The sequence below is a fragment of the Chlamydotis macqueenii genome, chromosome 4 (assembly GCF_036417535.1).
Source record: "Chlamydotis macqueenii isolate bChlMac1 chromosome 4, bChlMac1.mat, whole genome shotgun sequence".
NCBI classification, from domain to species: Eukaryota; Metazoa; Chordata; class Aves; order Otidiformes; family Otididae; genus Chlamydotis; species Chlamydotis macqueenii.
The window spans coordinates 49,091,885-49,115,526 of NC_141559.1; the positions used below are offsets into that span (position 1 = coordinate 49,091,885).

The 23,642-nt window shown below is 40.0% G+C and overlaps 2 protein-coding genes across 2 annotated transcripts in view; one reads left to right on the forward strand and one right to left on the reverse strand.

The window, feature by feature from the left end:
* The first annotated feature begins 291 nt into the window (after positions 1-291).
* Positions 292-3,149, forward strand: SLC25A4 (solute carrier family 25 member 4). The gene is made up of 4 exons (XM_086747434.1): positions 292-480; positions 778-1,264; positions 1,818-1,958; positions 2,304-3,149. Exons 1-4 carry the CDS (start codon positions 370-372, stop codon positions 2,459-2,461), a joined length of 897 nt encoding a protein of 298 aa, XP_086603560.1. The 5' UTR covers positions 292-369; the 3' UTR covers positions 2,462-3,149.
* A 6,284-nt stretch (positions 3,150-9,433) lies between these two features.
* Positions 9,434-23,642, reverse strand: part of CFAP97 (cilia and flagella associated protein 97) — a 33,278-nt gene continuing 19,069 nt past the window's right edge. Inside the window, exons 4-6 of the mRNA XM_086747631.1 lie at positions 19,468-19,733; positions 12,087-12,237; positions 9,434-11,362 (exon numbers count right to left, since the gene is read on the reverse strand). Coding sequence (XP_086603757.1) covers positions 11,235-11,362; positions 12,087-12,237; positions 19,468-19,733 — 545 coding nt within the window. The 3' untranslated portion in view covers positions 9,434-11,234. The remainder of the gene's footprint in view (positions 11,363-12,086; positions 12,238-19,467; positions 19,734-23,642) is intronic.

A 23,642-nucleotide genomic window follows, 5' to 3' on the forward strand; every position in this document is an offset into this window, starting at 1 on the left:
GTCCCCTCCTGTGCCTCCTGGGAGCTATTAATACAGCAGGCACATGCTCTGACATAGCGTTCCCCGGCAGCGACCAGATAACTTTAATTTGCCCTTTAAACGTCCCGAGCTCACCGGCCCCCACTGCCCCTCCACAGGAGAACATGGCGGCGCTGCCCCGCGCCCCCCGGCGGGGGCGGGCCTGGGGGGGTCCCAACCAATGTCCGTGCCCCGGGGGGACACCTCCTCCTATCGCGAGAGGCCGCGGGGTATAAGAGGGGCAGGCGCGGGGTAGCGGGCCATTTGGCCGGGGGTGCGGGGGCGGCCGGGTGGGGAGGCGAGCGGCTCGTTGGCTCTCTCCGGGCAGGGGGTGTCGGACCGGCTCCCAACATGGGTGACCAAGCGCTCAGCTTCCTCAAGGACTTTTTGGCCGGTGGGGTCGCTGCCGCCATCTCCAAGACGGCGGTCGCCCCCATCGAGAGAGTGAAGTTGCTGCTGCAGGTGAGGAGGCGGCGGGGGCCGGGGGGCGGTGGGGGCTCCGCTGGTGGTGGTGGTGGCGGGAGCCCCCGGGGCTGCGCCACGGCTGGGTGCGGGAGCGGCGGGCGCCGACCGGCCTGACTAAATATGGGAAGGAGCTCGGCCGGCTCCGGTTACGCGGGAGCTGCCCGGGACTTTCAGGAGCCGGGCCAGGCGGTGGGGCAGGCCCCGTCCCTGCCCTTCAGCGGGTCACCGTGCGGGGTCACCCCTGCAGTGTCCCCCTCTCTATTCTCCCATCCCTCCTCCTTCTCCTCTGTACAGGTCCAGCATGCCAGCAAACAGATCACGGCGGAGAAGCAGTACAAGGGCATCATCGACTGCATAGTCCGCATCCCCAAGGAGCAAGGCATCATCTCCTTCTGGAGAGGCAACCTGGCCAATGTCATCCGGTACTTCCCCACCCAGGCCCTCAACTTCGCCTTCAAGGACAAGTACAAGCAGATCTTCTTGGGGGGAGTGGACAGGCACAAGCAGTTCTGGCGCTACTTTGCGGGGAACCTGGCGTCTGGAGGCGCTGCTGGAGCCACCTCCCTCTGCTTCGTCTACCCGCTGGATTTCGCCAGAACCCGGCTGGCAGCTGATGTGGGCAAAGGAGCCAGTGAGAGGGAGTTCACTGGGCTGGGCAACTGCATTGTCAAGATCTTCAAGTCTGATGGCTTGAAGGGCCTGTACCAAGGCTTCAGTGTGTCTGTCCAGGGCATCATCATCTACAGAGCAGCCTATTTTGGGGTTTATGACACGGCCAAGGGTAAGAAGTGCATGGAGAAGTGACTGTAAGGGAAGGTACATCCAGTAAAGACACTCTAGGGCACTTGACAGTACAAGGACAAGCAGGGCTTTGCTCAGCATCAGTTCAGAGTGCTACTGCTAGAATACACAATGTGTTTCTGAAATGCATTCCTGCCTCCCTCAACTTGCTGCTCTGAGCAGAAGCCTTGGGTTTGCAGTATGTTTTCAGACACTTTCCTGTTTCTTTCTCTGTCTTAAGGCTTGTACAGATGGGTTCATATGGTAGCTTGTTACTTGTTGCAGCTCATGACACAAGCCGGGGGGGGGGGTTTGCAGGAGACACTTTTAGGTCAGGGAACATAAAGATCTCAAAATCCAACAGTCCTATAAACTTGTTTCACTCATAGCACTTGTTAGTAGTCAAATATGGATGAAGAGAGAAGTTGCAGACTTGTTTGAGTTGACTTGATTGAGTGACTCCTGGGGTTGGTGGATGATTGTTCCTTCCAAAGCCATCTTTCCCACAACCCTTTCCTTCTGTACTGACTTTGCTCATTTGTTCTTGATGACAGGTATGTTGCCTGATCCAAAGAATGTGCATATCGTAGTGAGCTGGATGATTGCCCAGACTGTCACTGCAGTAGCAGGGCTGGTTTCTTACCCCTTTGATACTGTGCGACGTAGGATGATGATGCAGTCTGGCCGAAAGGGAGGTAAGAATAACTGCTCCTATGGTGTTCTGGCAGCAGAAAGTATCTCGTCATTGAGATATGATGGGAAATGCTGGGTATTTTTTGTCTTATGGAAAACTACCTTCTTGAAGTCTTTAAAAAAGAAAAACAGCAATTGGAAACACATTTCTGTTATGTCCACTTAAGAGGCTGAGAACTGATTTGTTTTAATTTCCATGTAGAGAATTAAAATTACTCTTAATTGATTGATTACTTAATTTTAAATTCTTGTTTATACTTTATTTCTTGTTGTTTTAAGTATATGAAAGTTGAAACAGACTTGTTGTATAACTTTAAGCCTTCTGACCTTTAATTCTGTTTCCACAGCTGATATTATGTACAAGGGCACAATTGACTGCTGGAAGAAGATAGCTAAAGATGAAGGATCCAAAGCGTTCTTCAAAGGTGCCTGGTCAAATGTGTTGAGAGGCATGGGCGGAGCTTTTGTATTAGTACTTTATGATGAAATCAAGAAATTTGTCTAAAACTTAACATCATAATGTAGTTCAATTGTTCTCAATCAACTTTTTTAAAAAATATGCTATTGTGATATAATGGACAACAAAATATTTCCTAGGGAAACAGAATAAAATTTGAGTAACATATCTGGTTGAGATGAAGATGTATTAATTAAAAGTTGTCCACTACATCACAGTTATATTTTGTATGAAAATTTCTCCAACATTTGTATTGGAACCAGTGTATATATTATACTTCAAATTTCAGGTAATACATTTTTGTCTAGAGACAAGACTTGGGTGGTTTATACCTACTTTAATATTGTGAACTCTTAATAGAATGAGACCTTCAGAAATGTGTTGTACTCAGTGATGTCTCTAGCTACCCAACAGTGTGATGACATTTATAACATGAATTAAAGTCATGTTTTCTTATAAAGCTGTATTTTTTTAATATGATACTAAGTGAAAAGCATGTCTGAAAATATAAGCTATACTAAAGCACCAGGCTGAGTTCCTAACTGCAGCCTCTTCACTGACAAATTATATGATCATATGGTTGAAACCATAATCTGATTTTTTTTCAAACATACCTTGTAGAACATGGAAATATAGTGTTTGAAAAATTCCCTGTATTGTCACAAAGCAAAAAGTTGTCTGCTCTGTTCAATTGAACTAAAATTGAAATAATGAAATAAATTAATATATTAATGAACTTTTTCCTGTTGTTTTCAGTGCACTGCAAATAGAACACACTATTAGTGATTGTCTGGTACTATCTGAGCCTCTTGAAAGTTTTTCAACAGAGCTTTAGATCTGTGGAATGTTTATTGATAGTTCTACAATAGCAAACCCAAATGGATTCAGCTTGGGAGTGCTGGAGCCAGTTGTCTTACAGATAAATGACAATATAGTCTTAGCTGCTGCTGATAATTCATTTTTATTACCCTTAACTAGGGGTTAAGTGAGTCTTCATTTGATAGTGAAGTCATTGCTGTTTATTGAAAGAGTATTCTAGAATGGGATACTTCTGAGTTTAGTTATTAAAATAAGTATACTTCCAACTATATTATTAACAATTATTTGAGCTATTAATTAGCACTGAGATCAGAACATGCTCAATACAGAGTTTTTAAACTTTACCTGCTGCATGGTTGTGAACTCACTGAAGAACCAGCTCTCTAATTAGACAAAAGAGGGAAGGTGAGTTGTGCTCATTTCAGTGGTTCAGTTAACTACATAGAAAATGTTTTGTATCCACATAGGAAAAAGGGTAAGACTAAGCAAGTAATATTCAAGCTTTTATTTCAGCTGCATCTTTTACTTCATATTGTAGAAGTGAGGTGCCCTCATGTGGTTTTTTGATAAAAATTCTGGAATACCTGTTATTTCTAGTGCCCTAGGGTGGAAAAAAAAAAAACCTGTGGAAACATAAATGTTGGAATTGCAGTAGCTGTACTTCAAGGTAAAAGGCTGACCAGTTACTTATGCAGCTGGCAATTCCCACATTGAATATAAGCTGCAGCATAGGTGATGCCTATGCTGTAGCAGAATTGATGAGTGAATGAGTATTGCTCCAGTGAAGGGGTTATCACTCCCTGAGATGGGATATTCTTGCAGCTACCATCACTGCTGTAAGCAGCTTTTCCATGACACCTGGTCTCACAACATTGCTTGTAGGAAAGCTGGAGCCATTCAATATGCAAGCAAAAAAAAAAAAAAAGGCAAAAAGCAAGCTGATGCAAAGAGTATTATCCCTTGCTTTGTGAAAATATAATTCTCTGGACTATAAATGGAACAAGTCTCCCAAAAATAATGTATTTGTGGACACTGTCTTGGTTGACATTGCATGTGACTATCACAGAACTATTCAGTTACTCTCAGGAATGGGAGCACACTTACTCTATGATTTTCATAATTGAGTATGCAGATTAAAACTGGATTAACCAGTTTTGTAAGCAGCAGTAAAAGGAGAGCTAAGAGATTCAGCTTTCAATCAGTTCCAAGTTCTGTGCTTTGGTTTCCAGTTATCCCTTTACTGTATTTGAAATCAATTTATTGTCAGGTGCAGGTAGTCCTAGATCTTTGTCACTGAGTATGATGGGCAGTGTGTGTCTGCCACAGATTTGAACCAGCAGCTCTTGTTTCCCTGAAGGCAGGTACAAGCTACTAGAACAGTATTTGGAAGCAACATTTTGTCTACCTGAACAACTGAAGCATTTGCAGGAGAAAAAGGATGGCCTGTTTTTAAATTTAATTAGTTTTGGTCTCATGAAGTTGATAGTGTCTCTTTCAGCCTGGCCTGATTGTTTTCATCTCTCCTTTCATGGTCACTATTTTAAGTGTTGTGGTTTAATCGCAGCCAGCAACTAAACACCACACAGCTGCTTGTTCACTCCCTCCCAGTGGGATGGGAGAGAGACTCAGAAGAATAAAAGTGAGAAAACTTACTTGTGGGTTGAGATAAAGACAGTTTAATAGGTTGTGATGGTTTAGCATGAATTACCACACAGTTTCTCGCTTGCCCTCCCCCTCTCCAGTGGGATGGGGGAGAGAATTGGGAAGGAAGGAGAACTCGTGGGTTGAGATGAAGACAATTAACTAAAAGAACAAGGGAAAACTACAATAATAACAGAATATAAGGATATTAAAATATACAAAGTGAACAATATATGTTTTCTCACCACCCGATGTCCCAATGACTGATACAGTCCATCTCGGGCAGCAACCATGGAAACAAAACCAAGCGGCGAGCAAAAGGGAGCCAGCAAGGCAGAGGGAACGATGCCAGCAAAAGGAGGGAGAAAGATGGATGCCAGGAAGGCAGATACCCGCCCTGGCCAGCCCCCACTTATATACTGAGCATGACGTTTATGGCATGGAATACTCTCTTTGGCCAGTTTGGGTCAATTATGCTGTCTGTCTTTCTCCCAGCTTCCTGCATCTGCAAATTAGTGAGACTTGGAAAGCAGGACAGTGTCCTTGGTCTCATTCACAACAACTCCTATCATCAGAGTGTTTATGAACATTCTTCACACGCAAAATTCAAAACACACCAGCTACTGAGAGGAAAATTAACTCCATCCCTGCCAAAACCAGGACAGAGGTAAAGCAAAACAAGGATTCATTCACTGCTTCCCATTGGCAAGCGTTCAGCCATCTCCAGGAAAGCAGGACTCCATCATGTGTAACAGTAACTTGGGAAGACAAAAACACCATCACTCCAAACTTCTTCCCCTTCCTTCTTCCCTCAGCTTTATACGCTGAGCATGATGTCATAGGGTATGGGATATCCCTTTGGTCAGCTGTCCCAGTTGTGTCCCCTCCCACCTTCTTGTGCCCCCCAGCCTCCTCACTGGTGGGGTGGTGTGAGAGGCAGAAAAGGCCTTGATTCTGTGTGAGCACTGCTCAGCAGTAACTAAAACATCCTTGTGTTACCAACACTCTTTCCAGCACAAATCCAAAACAGCCCCATACTAGCTACTCTGAAGAAAACAAACTCTATCCCAGCCAAGACCAGCACATTTAAACAGTTGCTTTTCTAGATACTGTCTATTTTCTTCCCAGTAGTAAATAACCAAGGTTGCCACCTGTTGAACCGTAAGTTTGTAAAGAAAATCTTTCTACTCTTTTTCAAAATGCTTATTGCAGTAGTCTTAGTTAAAACCTTTACTTGCCTGCTTCTGCCCTTTCTCTTCCTTTTCTTCTTCTTTCACACATTCCTAACGGTTCCTTATGAGAAGCCTGCTAACACACTGCAACTGTCCATTTCACATTTACTTCACTGACAAGGTTGCATATGGCATTTGGATGTTTTAGAGAAAATCTCAGTTGGCTACAAAGATACCAGAGACAATGACAGACTGTAATACGCAGAGGTACCAAACCTTGGGGGGAAGTGTATGTTGTGAATGAGCAATAAGAGAATTAAGAGGAAGCAAAAGAAACTTCAGATGAGTGTAAATTAAAGAAGTTACTATATTCGGGGGTGGGGGGGGCGGGGAGAAAAAGGCAACAAAACAAAGAGGGAGTAAAGGCTATTAACAAGGAGAGTGAGGAGGATGAATGCAGGAAAATTCCACTGGGGGAAGAGACAATACATGAAAGAATACATACAGAAAACACTTACAGGTGAACACCTCCTTATTTCTGCTTGAATGCTGATGCACATGCACACCCCGTGGCAGATCCCCGGCAGTACTCTCCATAAAGATACTTGAGGTAAGAGTTTGAAACTCTCAATGAAATAACCATTCACCTGAAAGCCGCTCTGCTCTGAGTTCATGGCACTCAGCATAGCACTTGCTGAAAGTGTAACCTAAAATCCAGCTACCAGCTCTGCAAAGCTGGAAAACAGAAGACTTTGCAGATGGTATCTAATTGCTACTTGAACTCCAGTCAAATGAACTCTGGTTGTCACAGACAATTGATAGCGCTGCCCCAGTCCTTTTGTACCTTTGCAATACTTGGTTACAGACAATAACTCAGCAAAAGCCTGCATCAAAACCATTATGCCATTGTATCTCACACTTGAACACTGGGAAGCCTGCCCTGAGTAGCCTGGTAATATATCCTGTTAATACAGGAAGGCAAAGCCCACCTACCATCCAGCGTACTACCTAGGGAGAGAACTGAGACACACTGATCTTTTGGATGAGATGAAGCTGGGAACTTTTAGGTGTGTCTGAAGAATAAACCTGTCTCTAAAGAGCATAGCATACTGCAGAGAGTGGGAGGGGGAGAATCTATGACAGCAGATTGAATCCTCCCTACCTTTCTGAAAAGTGAAAACCTCCACTCTCTGCCTTACGCTTGTCATGAAAGCAGCAGCCATCAATTCTTTAAAAACCATAGGGAAGACCTTAAGACACGGGGAGGGGGAGAGCAGAAGGAAAAAGCCTTGCTAAATTGTTCAAAAACCAGAACACTCCATCTGCGGGGATGCCACAGTTCTGGTTATCGGATAATCTCACTTGGAGATGTGAGATTAGTCCAACTAGCTAACCTAGGATGCCAGGGAAAGAAGCCTCAAAGCAGACTCCTCCCCTACTCATGCCCTCGGTGGCTAACCTCAGCCACCTGTGTTCCCCCTGTGAACACATTCTCACTTGAAACGAGCAAAATCTCTCAACAGCATGTTCTAGTCCTAAAAGTTACTGCATGGAGAGCACTGAGGCCTGTCATTTTTGTTCCAAGCTCTGACCACATAACACAGTGGAGAGAATCACAATTTTTATATGCAATCAGAGCTTGGAATAAAAATCACAGAGAATGGCATTTTAGGACTCTGCAGTGAGTAACACAGGTGCTCATGGAACTAGAAGTGACAGCTACAAGCATCACTGTTGCCAAACCCTGTCTCATTTTGGCCAGGAGGAGAGTTACCAGGAGACATATAGCAGCTTTCTTGACCAAGGTATTAGAACCACGCATCCTGAAGACAAAGATCTGTAACAAGCATCAGCAATCCCTGCTGATACCTGAAACAATACGACCTCAACATAATTTCAGTCCTGGAAGATGGCTCCAGATGCAGCTCTTACTTCTATGTTTCTCATTCATCAGGTGGCAATGGCATGGTTCATCCATGACTTTGCTCAAGACTTTGAGCAGATAAACACCACAAAGATCACACCTGATGCTGCTCAGTGTACCTGGATCGTAAGATATACCACTTCAATGCAGGAGGAGCCTTTCTCCCCAACATGCCATTTTCTTTTTGATAGATCACAGTGGAAATATTCATTGCCTGCATATGACAGTCATGACTACACAGCTAGAGGGTTTGATGTAAGTGACCTTACTGCCCTCATCTCCATCACACTGACGTGCAGACTGTGCTCCAGGGAAAAGTGCAAGCTCTCACCTAGCAGATGACCCAATGAGCTGCCCAGGTTGGAAAGGCAGGAAGTTACTTTTGTCTACTGACCAAAGAAGGAAAAGGACCGGGATAAAGATGCTACTGGTGACCTGTTAGAGAGAAGTGTCTCAGGCTTTTTACATGTGTTTATCCTGAAACTCATTAGATGGCAATCAGGAAAATACAGTCTAATGTGAAGTCAACATACATCACAGAAGACACCCCAATCCAGCCAGCCATTTGATTTAGGACAATCAGACAAACCCTCATCTGAGTGGCAGGACAACAGCAGAGAAGAGATGCCTCAGGATCTTCAGCAAAGACTGCAAGCAATCCGATAGAAGGCAGGCTCTGGCACAGGGGAAGGCCTATACATTCCTCATGAGGAATGGTCTTGTGTGATTCTTCCAAGTTAGCCTGAATGTCTTAGGTTCGCTGGGATTAAAACTGAGTTCTAAAGGATCCAGACGTCTGCTTGGGAAAATGCCCTTCACACATCACTCCCTGTTCATCTCAGAGTCAATGATCTGAACTAGGGCCTTCTTTAAGACCTTCAGTATTGTAAAAAGACTACGCAGCAGAACCCTATCCTGGAAGGAACAGAGCCTGCAATGAGGCAGGGACATTTCCAGAGCAAAAACATGACAGAGGCAACCCAGTTCCTTTCTTATAGTAGTGCAATCAACATACCAGTGTTGTCACCCAAACTGGCAATCCTGTCACTTCAGCAGGGAGATTGGCTCCCACCTGAAACCATGTGTCAAACCAGTGTGGTAGTTTGCTTTAAGGACAAAGCAGAGCAGCTTGCACTTTTTTTTTTTCCAAGAGATCTTCAGAAGGAGGGGAGGGAAGTAGAAGAGAACATGAAGTGGAAGCTTACAAAAAAGACAGAAACCAAGTTTATTAGAAACATTTTTTTTTTTCCTTCTTGATGAGATTATCTAACTTAATGAAGACTTTCCAGTACGGCTTAAACAACCCACACCAAAGCCACTGACAGGTAAAGTGTATCAATTAATAAACTGATTCTTTGCATTTTACTCCACTACAGGTTGTACAAAACACTTCTCCCATGACCTCATTTGTATTTTAATATACCATTATGAAATTCTGAAAGAAGCCAGTGCAATGACAAACAATTCATGTTAAATATTTTATTTCTTATGATTTACAAAAATGACATACAAAATTGACAGTCTTTCATAACGAAGTTAAATAAAATAAGATGAAGCTATTAAAAGCAATCCATTTTGTGAATTCCTTCACAGAAAAAAATTATCACATGAACATTCAAAATTATTTAAACTGTGACCCTGATATTCACATTCAAGGACAAAAATCTTTAAATAGTGAATAATTTTAATTAGCACAATAGTACAAATAAATATAGCAGCACTGTGCAAAAAATTTCTTACAGTCCCTATCAATGAATAATAATTCCAATAAAAATCTGTTTGCCACAATGCTGCTTAAAGTTCAAATATTGTCAAACAGCTAAATTTAATCTGCAGGTCACCAGGTGCAGAAGCTCTGCCAAACTATCTCACAGGACCAAGTAAAAAATCTGTTACAATGCAGAATACCTGAAAGCCTAAGCCCTCATGCAAGCACAAATAAAGAATAACAAGCTTTCCTCTTCATAGGGCTAAGATCCAGCATTACTGAATACAGCTTTTTTTTTTTTTTTTTCTTTCTGCATAATACAAAGATTATCTCTCCTGGGAAGAAGCTGGGGAAGCAAGCAAGGTTCCTGCAATATCCATGGATAGCAGCATCACAATTTATGCTCTTTATAAGACTACAGTCCCACAAAATAAGCTCACTGGAAGTTTGCCTTTATGTATAGAAATAAAGCATACCACCTACTATTTGCGATTACCAATTCCATTAAAATTTGCTCCCCTTGTAAATGGATGTTGCTCCTGAAGCGTATCTGACAACACTACAAATATTTGGTATGAACATGACATTAAAAAAACAGGTTAAGAAGCGTAACAAGATTTTCTGTTTTCTATTGTGTTTGTTTGGTTTTTTGTTAAATCCTAGTTAGTAGCCAGTCTCAAAATCAGATGTTCAAGTTTTCTGCAGCTCAAGTTTCTATCTCCCCACTGAGAAGGGCAAGGTTCTGCAAAAGCAGGGCCATGAAATATTTCCCTTGCTTAGTAATCTCTAGCTTGAGAAGTAACTAAAACTTACTCTTGTTTAGAGTGAATCTGAAGCTGTTGTTCACTTCAGTCTTCACTCTTGTTCAAATAGCATCAGATCCTTCTTTCTTACACAAAGGTCCTAATACAACTTCCAAAATTATATTAAATCTGGAAGAAACACAGCCTTGAGTACAAACCAAACATGCAACACCTGAAGTGCAAGAGTGGCAGAACAACGTCTTCTGTAGCCTCAGTATTCTAGCTAACCACGCAGGAATACACAATCTCCTTTTCAGCCCTTAATGCTGCTGTAAAAAGAAGATTCTTTCAGTCATAAGAACATGACCCACAAAGTTCAGAAGGCTTACCTAAAGCCAGGACAAAAGGCAAGGACAATCTAGGAATTAAGCATATGCTTATGAGTTTAATGCAGTATTTTAAAATATCATTATTTTAAAGATTTTCTTTACATCTTGCGCATATAGTGCAGCAATTGTCCTTCCATATTATAGATACAAATTCCACTTATGATTTAAGAATAAAATAATAAGTAGCAATTTCTATTTAACTTGTCCATTTAAATACCTCCTTCTCTTTCGTAAGTTCTTCCTGTCAGAGAAAACACTGACTGAAGTGAAAGTGTTCACTGAAAACCATTTTATAAGCAATTATATCATATGCAATGCATTTTAATCACTGAACAATACAGAAAATATTTTTGCACATAGAATTTATGAAAGCACTAAAAACAGAAGTCTGAGGATCACCTCAGAATGTGAGGCAAAGAATGCGCTTACAACCAAGCAGCACGAACATTAGTGGGTTTAGGTCTCTGTAATGCCCCACTGGCTGAATCAGACACAGGTTTTTCATTCCTCTGGCTCATTGTACTTGGTACAGCAGATGCTCTTGAAGTGCCTCCTGTTAACACACACACACACACACAAAAAAAACCAGAGTGAGAATGCTTGTGCTTGGTACAACAGAAAACTTCCTACTATATCAGTACTGCAACACTCATTACCATAGTTTCCAGAAGGAAAAAAAAAAAAAAAAGAAAATCACAGTAAGTTGAATACACACCTGAAGTGTTATGAATTGTTTGTAAACAGTCAGGACAAAGAATTCAAGCCTATGCCATAGTGCTGTGGTTCTTTAAACCAGCGTGTATGGATATATGAAGACACATGATCTACTTCCAAGTATTACACACACAATTTCTGAAACAAGGCTTCTACCAGTAGATTTACATTTTCTGAATGAGAATTTGAAATTTCTTTCGGGGTTCCGTGTGTGGTGTTTTTTTTTTTCCTTCTCTTCTTTCAATGAAGGGTACTGGCAAAATGAGAAATATTTCTTTACAACTGTGACTTTTTTACCTTCTTGTAAAAGATGATTAACAAGATAATTTATTACAGTTCTGGCATGGTAAATAAAAAAATTCATATGGTCATCATACTTTTAGTATGATTAAAAAAAAATCACTTTAATGATTTCTGTGTGATAAATGATCAGTCTAAGGACAATAAAGGAACATATTTGCTATTCTTAGTGTAAGTGCTTCACAATTCTGAATTATAAAAAGACAAACATATGCAAAGAAATGCAAGAATCTGCAACTTACTGTTGAAGAATCTGTACTTACTGCAAGGACTAAGCTGGCTGAAGGCAGATTTTCCTCTTCTTACCGATGGTGAAGAATTTAGATAACTCATCTGGCGCTGATAGTCCATCAATTGCTCAGAACACCTCATACCAGGTGTTGGTTTCACTGCTTCTAGTCTTTTCAGGAAAGCCTTAATATCAAAGAAAAATATCATCAAGAAAGGGAAAGGATGAACAAGAAGCTACAAAACAAGCATTCACAAACTGTTTTTTTTTATTTCAACTGCAAAAAGCCCAAAATTTTTAGCATTGTACAACACTAACTCCTCCACTGGTGACCAGCATAGGCTATTATGCTCACATTCAATTCTTTTCTCAGTTACTTTGGTTACTCCTCTCTTCTAAGTTTCTGGAAGGATGATAAGTTGGGTTTTTTTAATCTTTGCTTTGCAAACACACTTGGACCATTTTATACTGCCCTACAGGATCCCCAGATAAAATTACTGACCTCAATTCTGCGAAAGTAATGTCAAAAGAAAAGTACAAACATCCACTGGACACTGTTTTATCCATATCTAATTTTAAGAGATTCTAGTTGAAATTATTGTTGTAGACATAATTTCCTCCTGTTGAAATAACCCTAGCAGTCATGCAGCAAGTATTAAATTAGAACAGCTACTTACATACTATTTGTAAGATACAGACAGTTTTCCCATTCTGCATAACTACTGTTACTTGAAACAGAATTAAGAAATTTCCATAATCTAAAAAAAGAACCTGATGGTAGAACAATTTTGGCAGCTACATACAACTTCCAATTAACAACTTCATATTTTTAACATATTTCACCTCTAGTGCTTGCCTTGCATAGTTCTACACATTCCTTATGCTAACTAATTTAAATTCATTTGATGGCCTACAAACATTTGGCAACGACAAAACCATTGCTGGTTGGGTTTACGACATGCATCCTATCACTGAGAGACAAAGCAAACTATGATTACACAGATCTCCAAAGTAGTAAAAATACCTCTGTTAATAAGGATGTATTGTCTAGATGCATACTTACATGGTAAAAGTCAAGAATCTGTCTGTATATAGCCATCAAACTACACTTCATATGAAACAATCGTTCTCCCCCAGTCCCAATCAGGTACTGATTTTTAAATTTATTTATTTTTAAAGAAGAATAAAATAATTTACTGGGGGAGAACGTGGAAAGTGACTGAGGAAAGAGTATAGTATTCACAGGATGTCAGCTGGCATTGTCTAGCTGTAACAGGAATCTACAAAGTCTTGGTAGTTCGTGCACGGGCACTGGAAATCTGCACAGAGTGCATAAGGGAGAAAGGACAAGTGATTTTTGGCTCAGACATAATATGTCACAAGTGCTTGCATCAAGTGCCAGTCAGTTCATCAAGTGGAAATACCTAAGTAAGCAAAAGTCAAAGGAAGGACTTCAGCTAGAAATAGCTCTTTGCTAAAGCCAGTTGCAGAACATGAAATGGTAGACTGGTCTCTAAATGTTACATCCAACATTTTACTGACAACTTCATCCACATCCTCTAACACAGTTAACGCACATCTAGACTTGCAAAGATCACTTATTTACCTTCAATATCAAAAACGGAAGCTCTCAATTTGTGTTCAATCACAAATGGATTGGGTAAACTGTAGAAAAAAGACTTCCTTATGAGTCGAGCGTATTTCAAGTCTGCACTCAACTGTAATGGCCTCATAGAATTTGCATACCTTAACATTGCAGTAATTTCAGGTTTGATCGTAAACATACAATACTTACATATGCCTGCATTATTCTAGTTTAAATATAATTCTCTCCTTTTGCTTTTATGCCTGTATTTTGACAAGTATCACGTCCCCATTACTAAAGCAAAAGAAAAAACCAACTCTTTCGGAACTAAAACATTACTTTTTGAACAGGTTAACAAAGGGCTTGACACAGCCCTGAGCTACGGACAGAGCAGATTCTGTGGTGCAGAAGTGTTCTAAGAAGAGCTCTTTAGAGAATGAGATAATTGCTCCTGTGGTTCCCTTGCCCTCTGCTGCGAATTGTACCAAGGGCATGTTAACTTGCATGCTACCTGTGGTCGTGAATTTTGCAGTCTGGAGAACAGCCCGCTGCATACAGAAACGAACTCATCAACGCATTGAAATCATAGCCCTGACCTACTACACCTGTAACTCGAAAGTAATCAGATTCTGATGTTTTTACTACCAAGCCTACAATTTTGATGTCCTTAAACAAGGAAATACCTTCTGCACAACAGCACAAGTACCTTGAACAAATGTTCTTTTTTCATTATACATAGACATCATCACTCTTTCATCATGCTCTCCTTTTAAGAAATGGACTGAAGAACACTGCCACTTTCCTTGTTCTTTTGAAGTGCTAAATCTCTGGAGTCTCAATCCTGCACCACTTAAGTAAATAAATTTTTTGTCATTGATCTTAATGACAAAAGAACCAGATCATATAACATAATCCAGGTGTTCAGAACCAAATATATCTTCCTGACCAAATATATCTTCCTAACCAGATTTTAAATTAAAAAAAAACCTGAGTAACAGACACTAATAGCAGGAATGTCATTAGTTGCTCTAAATTCCATTGTAGCTCCTCAGAGCTCTTGATTAAAGCTCAATACATACATAATATCACATCACCGAGGACCTCTCAGCTTGGCAAAAGCCTCCCAATGCTTCTGTTTCCTCCATCTTTTTTTTGCTTTATTACAATATTGAGTTTACAATAGAAGTAGAATAATAATATAAAAAACAAAAGAAAAAAATCACATAAGGTCTTCCTGCATGATTACCTTCTAGGAATAGGATAACCCTTCATAAACCTAGGCATCTGAGCATAGATTAGTATCTATAAAGACACTAAAATACATATTGTCAATGATAGAAGGAAATGTCAGATTATCAACAGTTGGAGAACAAAGAAACCCAACACTGTCTCAAAAGATTGCTGCTATACAACGGGCCCAAATAAATGTCACTAATTCAAGTTTGGGCATATCAGGAAAACATTAAAGCTAATTCCCACACTCTCTGTCAGAAAACAAAAAAAAAAAAAAAAAAAAAAAAAATCAGTACACACTTTCCTGCCGCTACATTGAAAAAGAAAGGAAAAACCCACTGAAAAGGCAGCATTCCTAAATGAGTTCAGAGAGAATGGAGAAGATGGTACTTTTTCTTGTTTTACTTTGCTTTTCAAACGCACAAAGGCTTCAGTTTCACCTCCTTTGAGTCCTAACCAGCTGACTAGTGTGACTTGACAGCTGTTCAAATTTATTTATATTATGCCTCCTCTTATGTCACTGATGCTAGTGACCACACCGTCCCTTGGCAGAGTCCAGGTGGGGGAGGGGGAAGTAGGTAACAATGCATTCAAAGACACGTTTCTGTTCTTTCCATACAAGTATTTGTAATTTTCTTCAATTGCCAGTTGCATTAGTTAGCTGTAACTAATTAGCTCTAATTAACTCTAAATGTCAAAAAACTCTTAAAGTTTTTCAGTCTACAGAAAAGCCTTTTTAACTGAACAGCTATCAAGTTTACACGTGGCTGGCATCACCACAAAGTAGGCTACGAGTATTAAAAAAATATTCCCACAAAATTGAGCAGGGCACAAAACAACCAAAGCTTTCCTTGAACCTGCCAATCAGTCAGTCTTTGTTATAATTACCACAGCAGCGTTCAGGAAGGTCGAGTTTGGGTCAGGAATCAGCAGACTACAAAAAATGCAACCACAAAGAGCCCGTAGCCACAGTGACTAGAGCAAGTGCTGCAGAGAAGCATTCATGACATCTGCAGCACACAACTTGGGGAACCAAGCAGGTGAAAAGAGAAAGACAGCCCTTGCAGAGAAACATAGTAAGTTTTGTTTTGTTTTGTTTTTTAATTTGTGTGGGAGGGTGCCTATACTGGAACTGGGATCAGAGTTGGACTTGTTGGGGCTTAGGGTGTGTTTTGGGAGAGTATGAGGTGGGGGGAATTAACAACATGGAGTGTTATGAGTAGTGAGTCATAATGGCATGGGGTAGGAAGAACACATAGGGACATGTGGGAAGACCACATATCCACAGAAAAGGAGAACACCCTCATCCCTCTTGATCTAAGGTTTGAGAACTGCTGTCCCAGACCTGCTGAGAACTTCCAGTGTGAACTCAAAAGGACATTCGTTTCCTAGGAACTTGGCTGAACACAGCAGCTGAGCTCACTAATGTCATCTAACACCTAAGTCCTACTCAGAATTAATTAAAATTATGAGAAAAAAAAACCCCAAAGCCAACACAGATATATGAGTTACTTCTAAGTTTAGATGAAGTGACTGAAGAATGGTGTGGTGCCTGCAAATCTGTATTTCAAGGTCCCCAAATACTCACCCGTACACATTTTTGAGTCACACAATAAACCACTGAAACTTTAAATGATGTGTAGTGCTGAGTCTATGAAGTTGAGTATCTTAGTTATACTGGCAGAAATAATGATTAATATGTCAATACAGAGAGACACATATATGCAGACATGGGAAAAAAGTAACACATCAGTCACACTTATGTCCCTTTTCACTGGAGAGGTGATAGGGTTGAGAGTATCTTGAAACAGAAGAGTAGAGTGTTTTCTGAATAAGCAGCATCCTCTATCGGCAAGCGACACCAGCTCAGATAAGCAAACAAAAGCAGGTTCTACTTACAAAAGCACAGAGTCAAAAGCAGCAAGTACAAAATTCTGACATTAACAGCAATCTATTTTGCTAATTGTGCTTTCTTCCATAAATTGCTAATCACTACTGTACAACTACTGTTGTTCAGAGCAATGCACCTTTTTATTCCATCGTAGCTCTTTCTAGCAGAGTCTGTGGGAGCAACATATATTCCCTGCACCTCCTTGCACCCTTTCACAAAGCTAGAGAGCACCAAACCACTCAGATTCCTCTCTAATTTCCTAATATTTTAATTACTTTCCCTGCATCACCTCTGATGCCAAATGCCTGCACCAGAAATCAAGCTGTCTTTCTGATAACAGTAAATATAGGCATTGCTCCAAGAATGCTCTAGCAGAGTAAGTGAAAGTTTTCCCTAGACAAGGTGTAACCTCAGGGCAAGAAATTACAAAAGCTGAAATTCAACGGGGGTGGAGGGGGGTGGAGGGAGTGGGATTTGCATCAAAACTCTTTGACCCCCTGTACAGACTGCTGTTGCAGATTTCTATTCTTGAATTGTTTACAAAACCCTGCATCCTTCTGCAACAAACATTGCAAATGTGTATCAAGCAGCATATCCTGTATGCAGTATCTCAGGGCCGGTAAATAATAGAAGAAAGACTGATAAGGAAGCTCCACGGAATTCCAGCTCTTCAATCTACAAAGGTGAAGAAAGCTGCTGACCAGAAGAAAACAAGTTCATAAAGCACATACTTCTAGCTTTATAAACAAAAAAAACCTCATCAGTGGGCAGAGTGGCAGCTCCTTTACACACAGTCTCTGAGAAAAGCATGTCATACTTGTAATCCCAAAAGGCAGTACTAGAAAAATCACTATGTTACAACTGTGATGATCTAGGTGAACATACACTTCAAACAGAATAAAAAAGTAAACAGAATTGCTCAAAAATGATAGCAATGTTAAACAAAACATAAAGCTGTACTGATGAATCACTCTTCCGAACAGAACAGAATATATCATCCTGAGTTCGGGGACAAGAATAAACCAAACGCTTTTAGAGTCCAACATAGCATGATGTCCTAGCATAAATTCTAAGGAATTATTCTGATGTCAAACATGTCCACTCATGTTGCTGACAACAACAACTAAAGCATAAATGAATAAATAAATGAAGGATATTATTTCTTGGACTACAAGCAACCACCATTAATCTCTAACATGTACTAAAACAGCAACATATGAAATGACTGTATGTGTTCAGGTTTTCAGACATCTAGATGTCTCAAAGCTAAAACCTAAAACATTCTCCTGAATAGGTGTGCTGGTTTTTGGCTGGGATAAAGTTTATTTTCTTCAGAGTAGCTAGTATGGGCCTATGTTTTGGATTTGTGCTGGAAACAGTGTTGATAACGCAGGGATGTTTTAGTTACTGCTGAGCAGTGCTCACACTGAGTCAAGGCCTTTTCTGCTCCTCACACCACCACACCAGCGAGCAGGCTAGGGGTGCACAAAAAGTTGGGAAGGGACACAGCTGGGACAGCTGACCCCAGCTGAACAAAGGGATATCCCATACCCTATGACATCATGCTCAGCAATAAAACCAGGGGGAAGGTTGGCAGGAGGCCCACTGCTCGGGGACTGGCTGAGCTCAGGCAGTTGGTGGTGAGCAATTGTTTTGATTTGCATCACTTGTCTTTCTTGGATTTTATTTTTCTCTTTGTTATTTTCCTTTTCCTTACAATATTTTTATTATTATTACTTTGTGTCAATTACTAAACTGTTCTTATCTCAACTCATGAGTTTTCTCACTTTTACCCTTCCAATTCTCTTCCCATCATTCTGGGAGGGGGGAGTGAGTGAGCAGCTGTGTAGTGTTCAGTTGCTGGCCGGATGCTTTCTCAATGTTGAACTTCTCTCTCTCTATATATATAAAATGAAATTGCCACCTATACTTACACAGATGAAAAAAGTGAAATTAGTTCCACTATAAATTTTCCAAATATTTCCTTTTCCAAATATTATAAATTTTCCAAATATTTCCTTTTCAAACATACTAATGAACAACTACGAGATATGGAAATAGCATTATATGTATTAAAATTCAACCACTAAAAAAATCTTATTCAAATAAGTATTATTTTTATCTGTCAACTCTGCCAGCATCCCTATAAATTAGTCTGAATTTCTGTTTTCCAGTAAAGTAAGTTATTGCGATTGCCATTACATTCAAATACTGTGACAAGCATAGCACTATGGATATTGAAAGAGACTAACAGCTATAAAATTACTCAAAAACCAAAACTGACATTCACATTGTTATCTTTTGCATTTCAAATATAATGGGTTTGATGCTATCATACCAATTGCTTTATTTTCTGCAACTATGTTCTTGAGAGACTAGTAATCATGACGCATAAAGCAGGACGAATAGAGTTAGACTGCTGTCCAAACTTAGGAGTGTGTTAACAATAACAATTGATCCTCTTAAATTGAATGATACTACAGTAGAGTAAACTCATATAAAGTAAAAACTGTTTTCATCTGAAAAAGCATCTTTCTTCTCCCCCCAAAAAACAATTATGCAAACAGTAAAGGAAATTCATTGCAGACTTACTGCAGTAAAGCTCCAAGTGCTGCCTTATCAGTTTTGTAAGTATTTAGCAGTAGTTCATCTGACAACAAACAGTCCTACTCAATTTACTGATCCAAATCAGTTCTCAAAACTTACCAGATTCTCTCTTTCAATTCTTTGCTGCTCCTTTTGCCTGTTGATGGCAGTGTGGTACAATTTAGGAGGCGGTACAGCCGACTTCTTCAATGGGATACTTCTTCTTGGCTTTGCAGACTGTCTGGACAGTTCTTTTAGCAACCTTTGGTTTTCCCGATCAATCTGTCTTACTTCTTCATTTGTGAAAGAATAATTTTTCCTTATTCTTCCTTTAGCTGGCTGATCGATGGTTAGTTTTTGTTCTTTTTTCTCCAGCTGCAGGAAAGCTTTAAAATGGCAGAAAGTAAAACACTCAGATTAAAAAAATGAACTAATCCAAATACAGATCTTGCATTCCATTATTAGGATTTATTTACAGACCTGAAAACCCAAGGTACATTTTACCTCCCCCCATCTGAATTCCAGATTTATGCATTTCAGAATTTTTCTGGAATGCTCAGCTGTCCTCAGTACATCAATTTTACGTAAGTCTCACCATAAAAATCAAGTCTAATTTTGGCCTTAGTTAAAACCCATCTGCTTCCTTCTCACCAGGAAACTCTCCTCCTCTTTTATCCTGGGGATCCTTTGCTCCTGAAGTAATCCTACATCATGTTGGTGCAGAGATTGCAAAGGGGAAAATGAAAATTAAATTTAAAGGATGGTGAGAAATGAGTGAGCATATATAACAGAACAAAAATCAATGGGGCCTGACAATTTAAAACAGTAAAAAAAAAAAAATCCAACAAATTAAACCGAGATACAAGGCTCCAAGACAAAAGAACAAAGAACGCACACTTAAAAATACACAGCAAGATAGACTTGCATAATTGCAAGATAAGGTAATAACAAGAAAATATCACTCTCAGCCAGAGTCAGCTATGTTTATTATAGTTCCACTGGACCGTCGCTATTGACCTATGTCTAAGCCTTTGCTTTCTAAAGCTCTGCAGTAGATCTTCTGGCAACTGTTTTAAGAGGTCTGCTGTCATGGTATTACCCCATCAAACCATTGGATTATCTATGGCACAGGAATGGTGGTATCCAGTTAAATCAAATAGATTTTGGAGCTGACACACAGACGAGGACACCTTACTCAAGCCATTCCCCACACTCCTCCAGTACCACAGTGCCTCCAGAAGATAGCCCTCACTCTTACCCCTAAAAGCTCCACACAAGCAAAACAAGCAAACAAAGCAGCAGCTTTGCAAAAAGCAGGAAAAAAAAACAAAACAAACCCAACCAAACAAAAAAAAAGCCAAAACAAAGCCAAAACAAAAACCCCACAACTCAGTCACATGGTAATATTTCCTGAGCAAACACTTCCACGTCAGCAATTTTTTGACAAGGAAGCCTTTAATAACTTAAAAACCTCAAAGAATGATAAGTGTGTTCTTCAAAATGAGATTAAATCTTTCTTGCAGTATCTCAACTGAGTTTATTCCAGAATTGATGCAAGTCAATATTGTTACTGTCTTTGAGAAATCTAGAAACAGTATCTAGAACTCAAAATACAAACAGTTCATGAATTTCAAAATCCCTCTGGAAATTAGTAAGCTTGCCAACACACTAGGCAAGAACTGTCCCTAGGCAGCTATAACTGTGAGGTTGTCCACATCAGCAAACACTGTTTTAATTTGTCAAGAGAAGACACAAACCACCTCAAAACCAAGACACAATGCAAAACAGTGCACATCAAGTGTGTCAACCAACAAGTTAATAAAGAATAAGTGTCTTGAAAAGCATTTTTAAAGTTTAGTAAGTTATTCTCAAGGGAAAACTAGTACAGCCATCAACACTATTTGAGGAGACAAACCTGGGATGAGACTCATCTGGATACACTAAAAGGGACAAAAAGAAATGCAAAGAAAATAACTAGACCCACACAATTCACACAGTAACATCAACCTACTCTGTAATTCTCAGTAAAAGGTAATTAAATATATCCTTTAGGAACACACAAAACCAGCACTGCAGAACACAGCTGGAAGAAAAAAATTTTGACGAAGATATTTATCATATATCCTGTTATATAATTGACAATTGTATTATTACAAAGCTATGGACGATAATTTCATCTTTCACTTTACATCCATAGCATCTCACAGGTTAAACAAGACTGCGCAACACATGCAAGAGTGGAAATCAGGTTGCAGCAAAGAACAGTTGTTCAACTTGACCTAGCTTTGGGGCACCAATGCTACTGGTGAGGCAGTCTCTTATAAGAGACATTTAAGCTGCTGAATCACTGTCAGTGCAAATTCCAAACAGCTCTTTTATTTCTATAAAAGGTGTGAACTAGTAAAGTTCCATTTAAAGCAATGGCATTTGGAATGAGGACATTTTTAATTAGAAATACAGGTTCCATGTCTTCACTGGTACATGATTGTTTTAATTCTCTATAAGGTAGCTGGCTATATTTTGGTGGAGAGCATATACTCTTACAATGCAGCTATGAACTATGCCCAGTAAACACAGATTAAAAATGCTTTGAGATAAATAAGCATTAAGGTGATTACTTATCTTTTGACTTGCTTCTTTTTCTAGAATACCCCTATCAGCTGTGACAAAAAAAAAAAACAAAAAACAAAGCAATGACATAGAACAAATACTGCTCCCTTTCCTCTCAATGCTGGTCAGTAAACGCTTTTAGAAATAATGATTCAAGGAGCCCTGCAGCGGCTGCTACGGATGGGGCTCAGCAAGCACTACGTTACTTGGTCACTCAGATCTCCTAGGTGGCAGTGGTATGCAACTTCTGGAGCATTAAACATCATCAGTATTTTACCAGAAGCTCTCAGACAGTTAATGCGAATACATATCTATTTACATTGCCATGCACTGCTCTATTGGATAGCTCTTCTTATATATGCGAGTAAAGCATTAAAAAAATTTACTGACTAACTTTACTCTTACCTTCCAGCTTCTTCAGTCACAACCCCCCCAATACACAGACTTCTCTTTTTTTCATTTATCTCTTCTTCCTCCTTTCCTCAGCCTCTCATGAGTCTTTTTCCTTTCAATATATTTTCCTTCTACAGTGTCCCACCCACACCTTTTACCACCTCACGACAAAGACAGCCTTTCCCACTTGTGGCAAGCAGAAAAGAGACTCCAGCCCACTTTCTTCAGTATGCTGCCCATTCTAAGCCTCATTATTATTATCTCATAGAATCATAGAATGGTTAGGGTTGGAAGGGACCTTCAAAAGGTCATCTATAGTCCAACCCCCCTGCAAGGAGCAGGGACTTCTCCAACCAGATCAGGTTGCTCAGAGCCTCATCCAGCCTGGCTTTGAGTGTTTCCAGAGACTGGGCATCCACCACCTCTCTGGGCAACCTGTGCCAGTGCTCTACAACCCTCAGTGTAAAAAACTTTTTTCCTAATATCTAATCTAAATCTACCTCCCTCTATTTTAAAACCGTTACCCCTCGTCCTATCACAACAGGCCCTGCTGAACAGCCTCTCCCCATCTTTCTTGTGGGGCCCCTTGAGGTACTGGAAGACCACTATAAGGTCTCCCTGAAGCCTCCTCTTCTCCAGGCTGAACAGTATTTATACTTATAGTGTAGAAACTGACCTTACTTCTGCCAACAGCTGCTTTCTGACAACTCTTGAGGTTAAGGGCTTGCTAATAGTCATAATATCAAATTTATCATGACTAAAACCAAATATTAATAAAGTGAAAGAACTGTTAAGATCACCATGAAGGTTCTGCTCTGAAGTTTTTCAGTGAAACCTGAGCAGAAGACCGCCAAAACCCAGTAACTAAGCTCTTGATGCATTGTTGAATTACCAAAGAAAAGATGTCTAAATCTCCTTAGTTCCTTCTAGTTTTTTTCAGTTCCTCAACTGATCATTTTATACTTAGCCTTCTGTATGACCCAAGAAAGAACCACATGTGAAATTTCACAAGCAGCTCTTTGAAGCAACAGTGCTACAATACACCAAGGCACTGCATCAGATAACACATTAAAAGTAGTTGGTTTGTTGTTCTTCTAGTTGAGAAATTAATAAATCCGAGTTGTATTTTACTTAGTTAAGATCTATGTTAAAGAATAATTTAAGCAGCAGCACCACTTCAAAACAAACGGTAACTGACTAAAGCCTATCTGTGGATACCCTTTTCTAAATCACAGCAAATACACCATTGATCGCCCTAGGAACTATGCAACAGGAGAGTTTAAAGTTCAGCA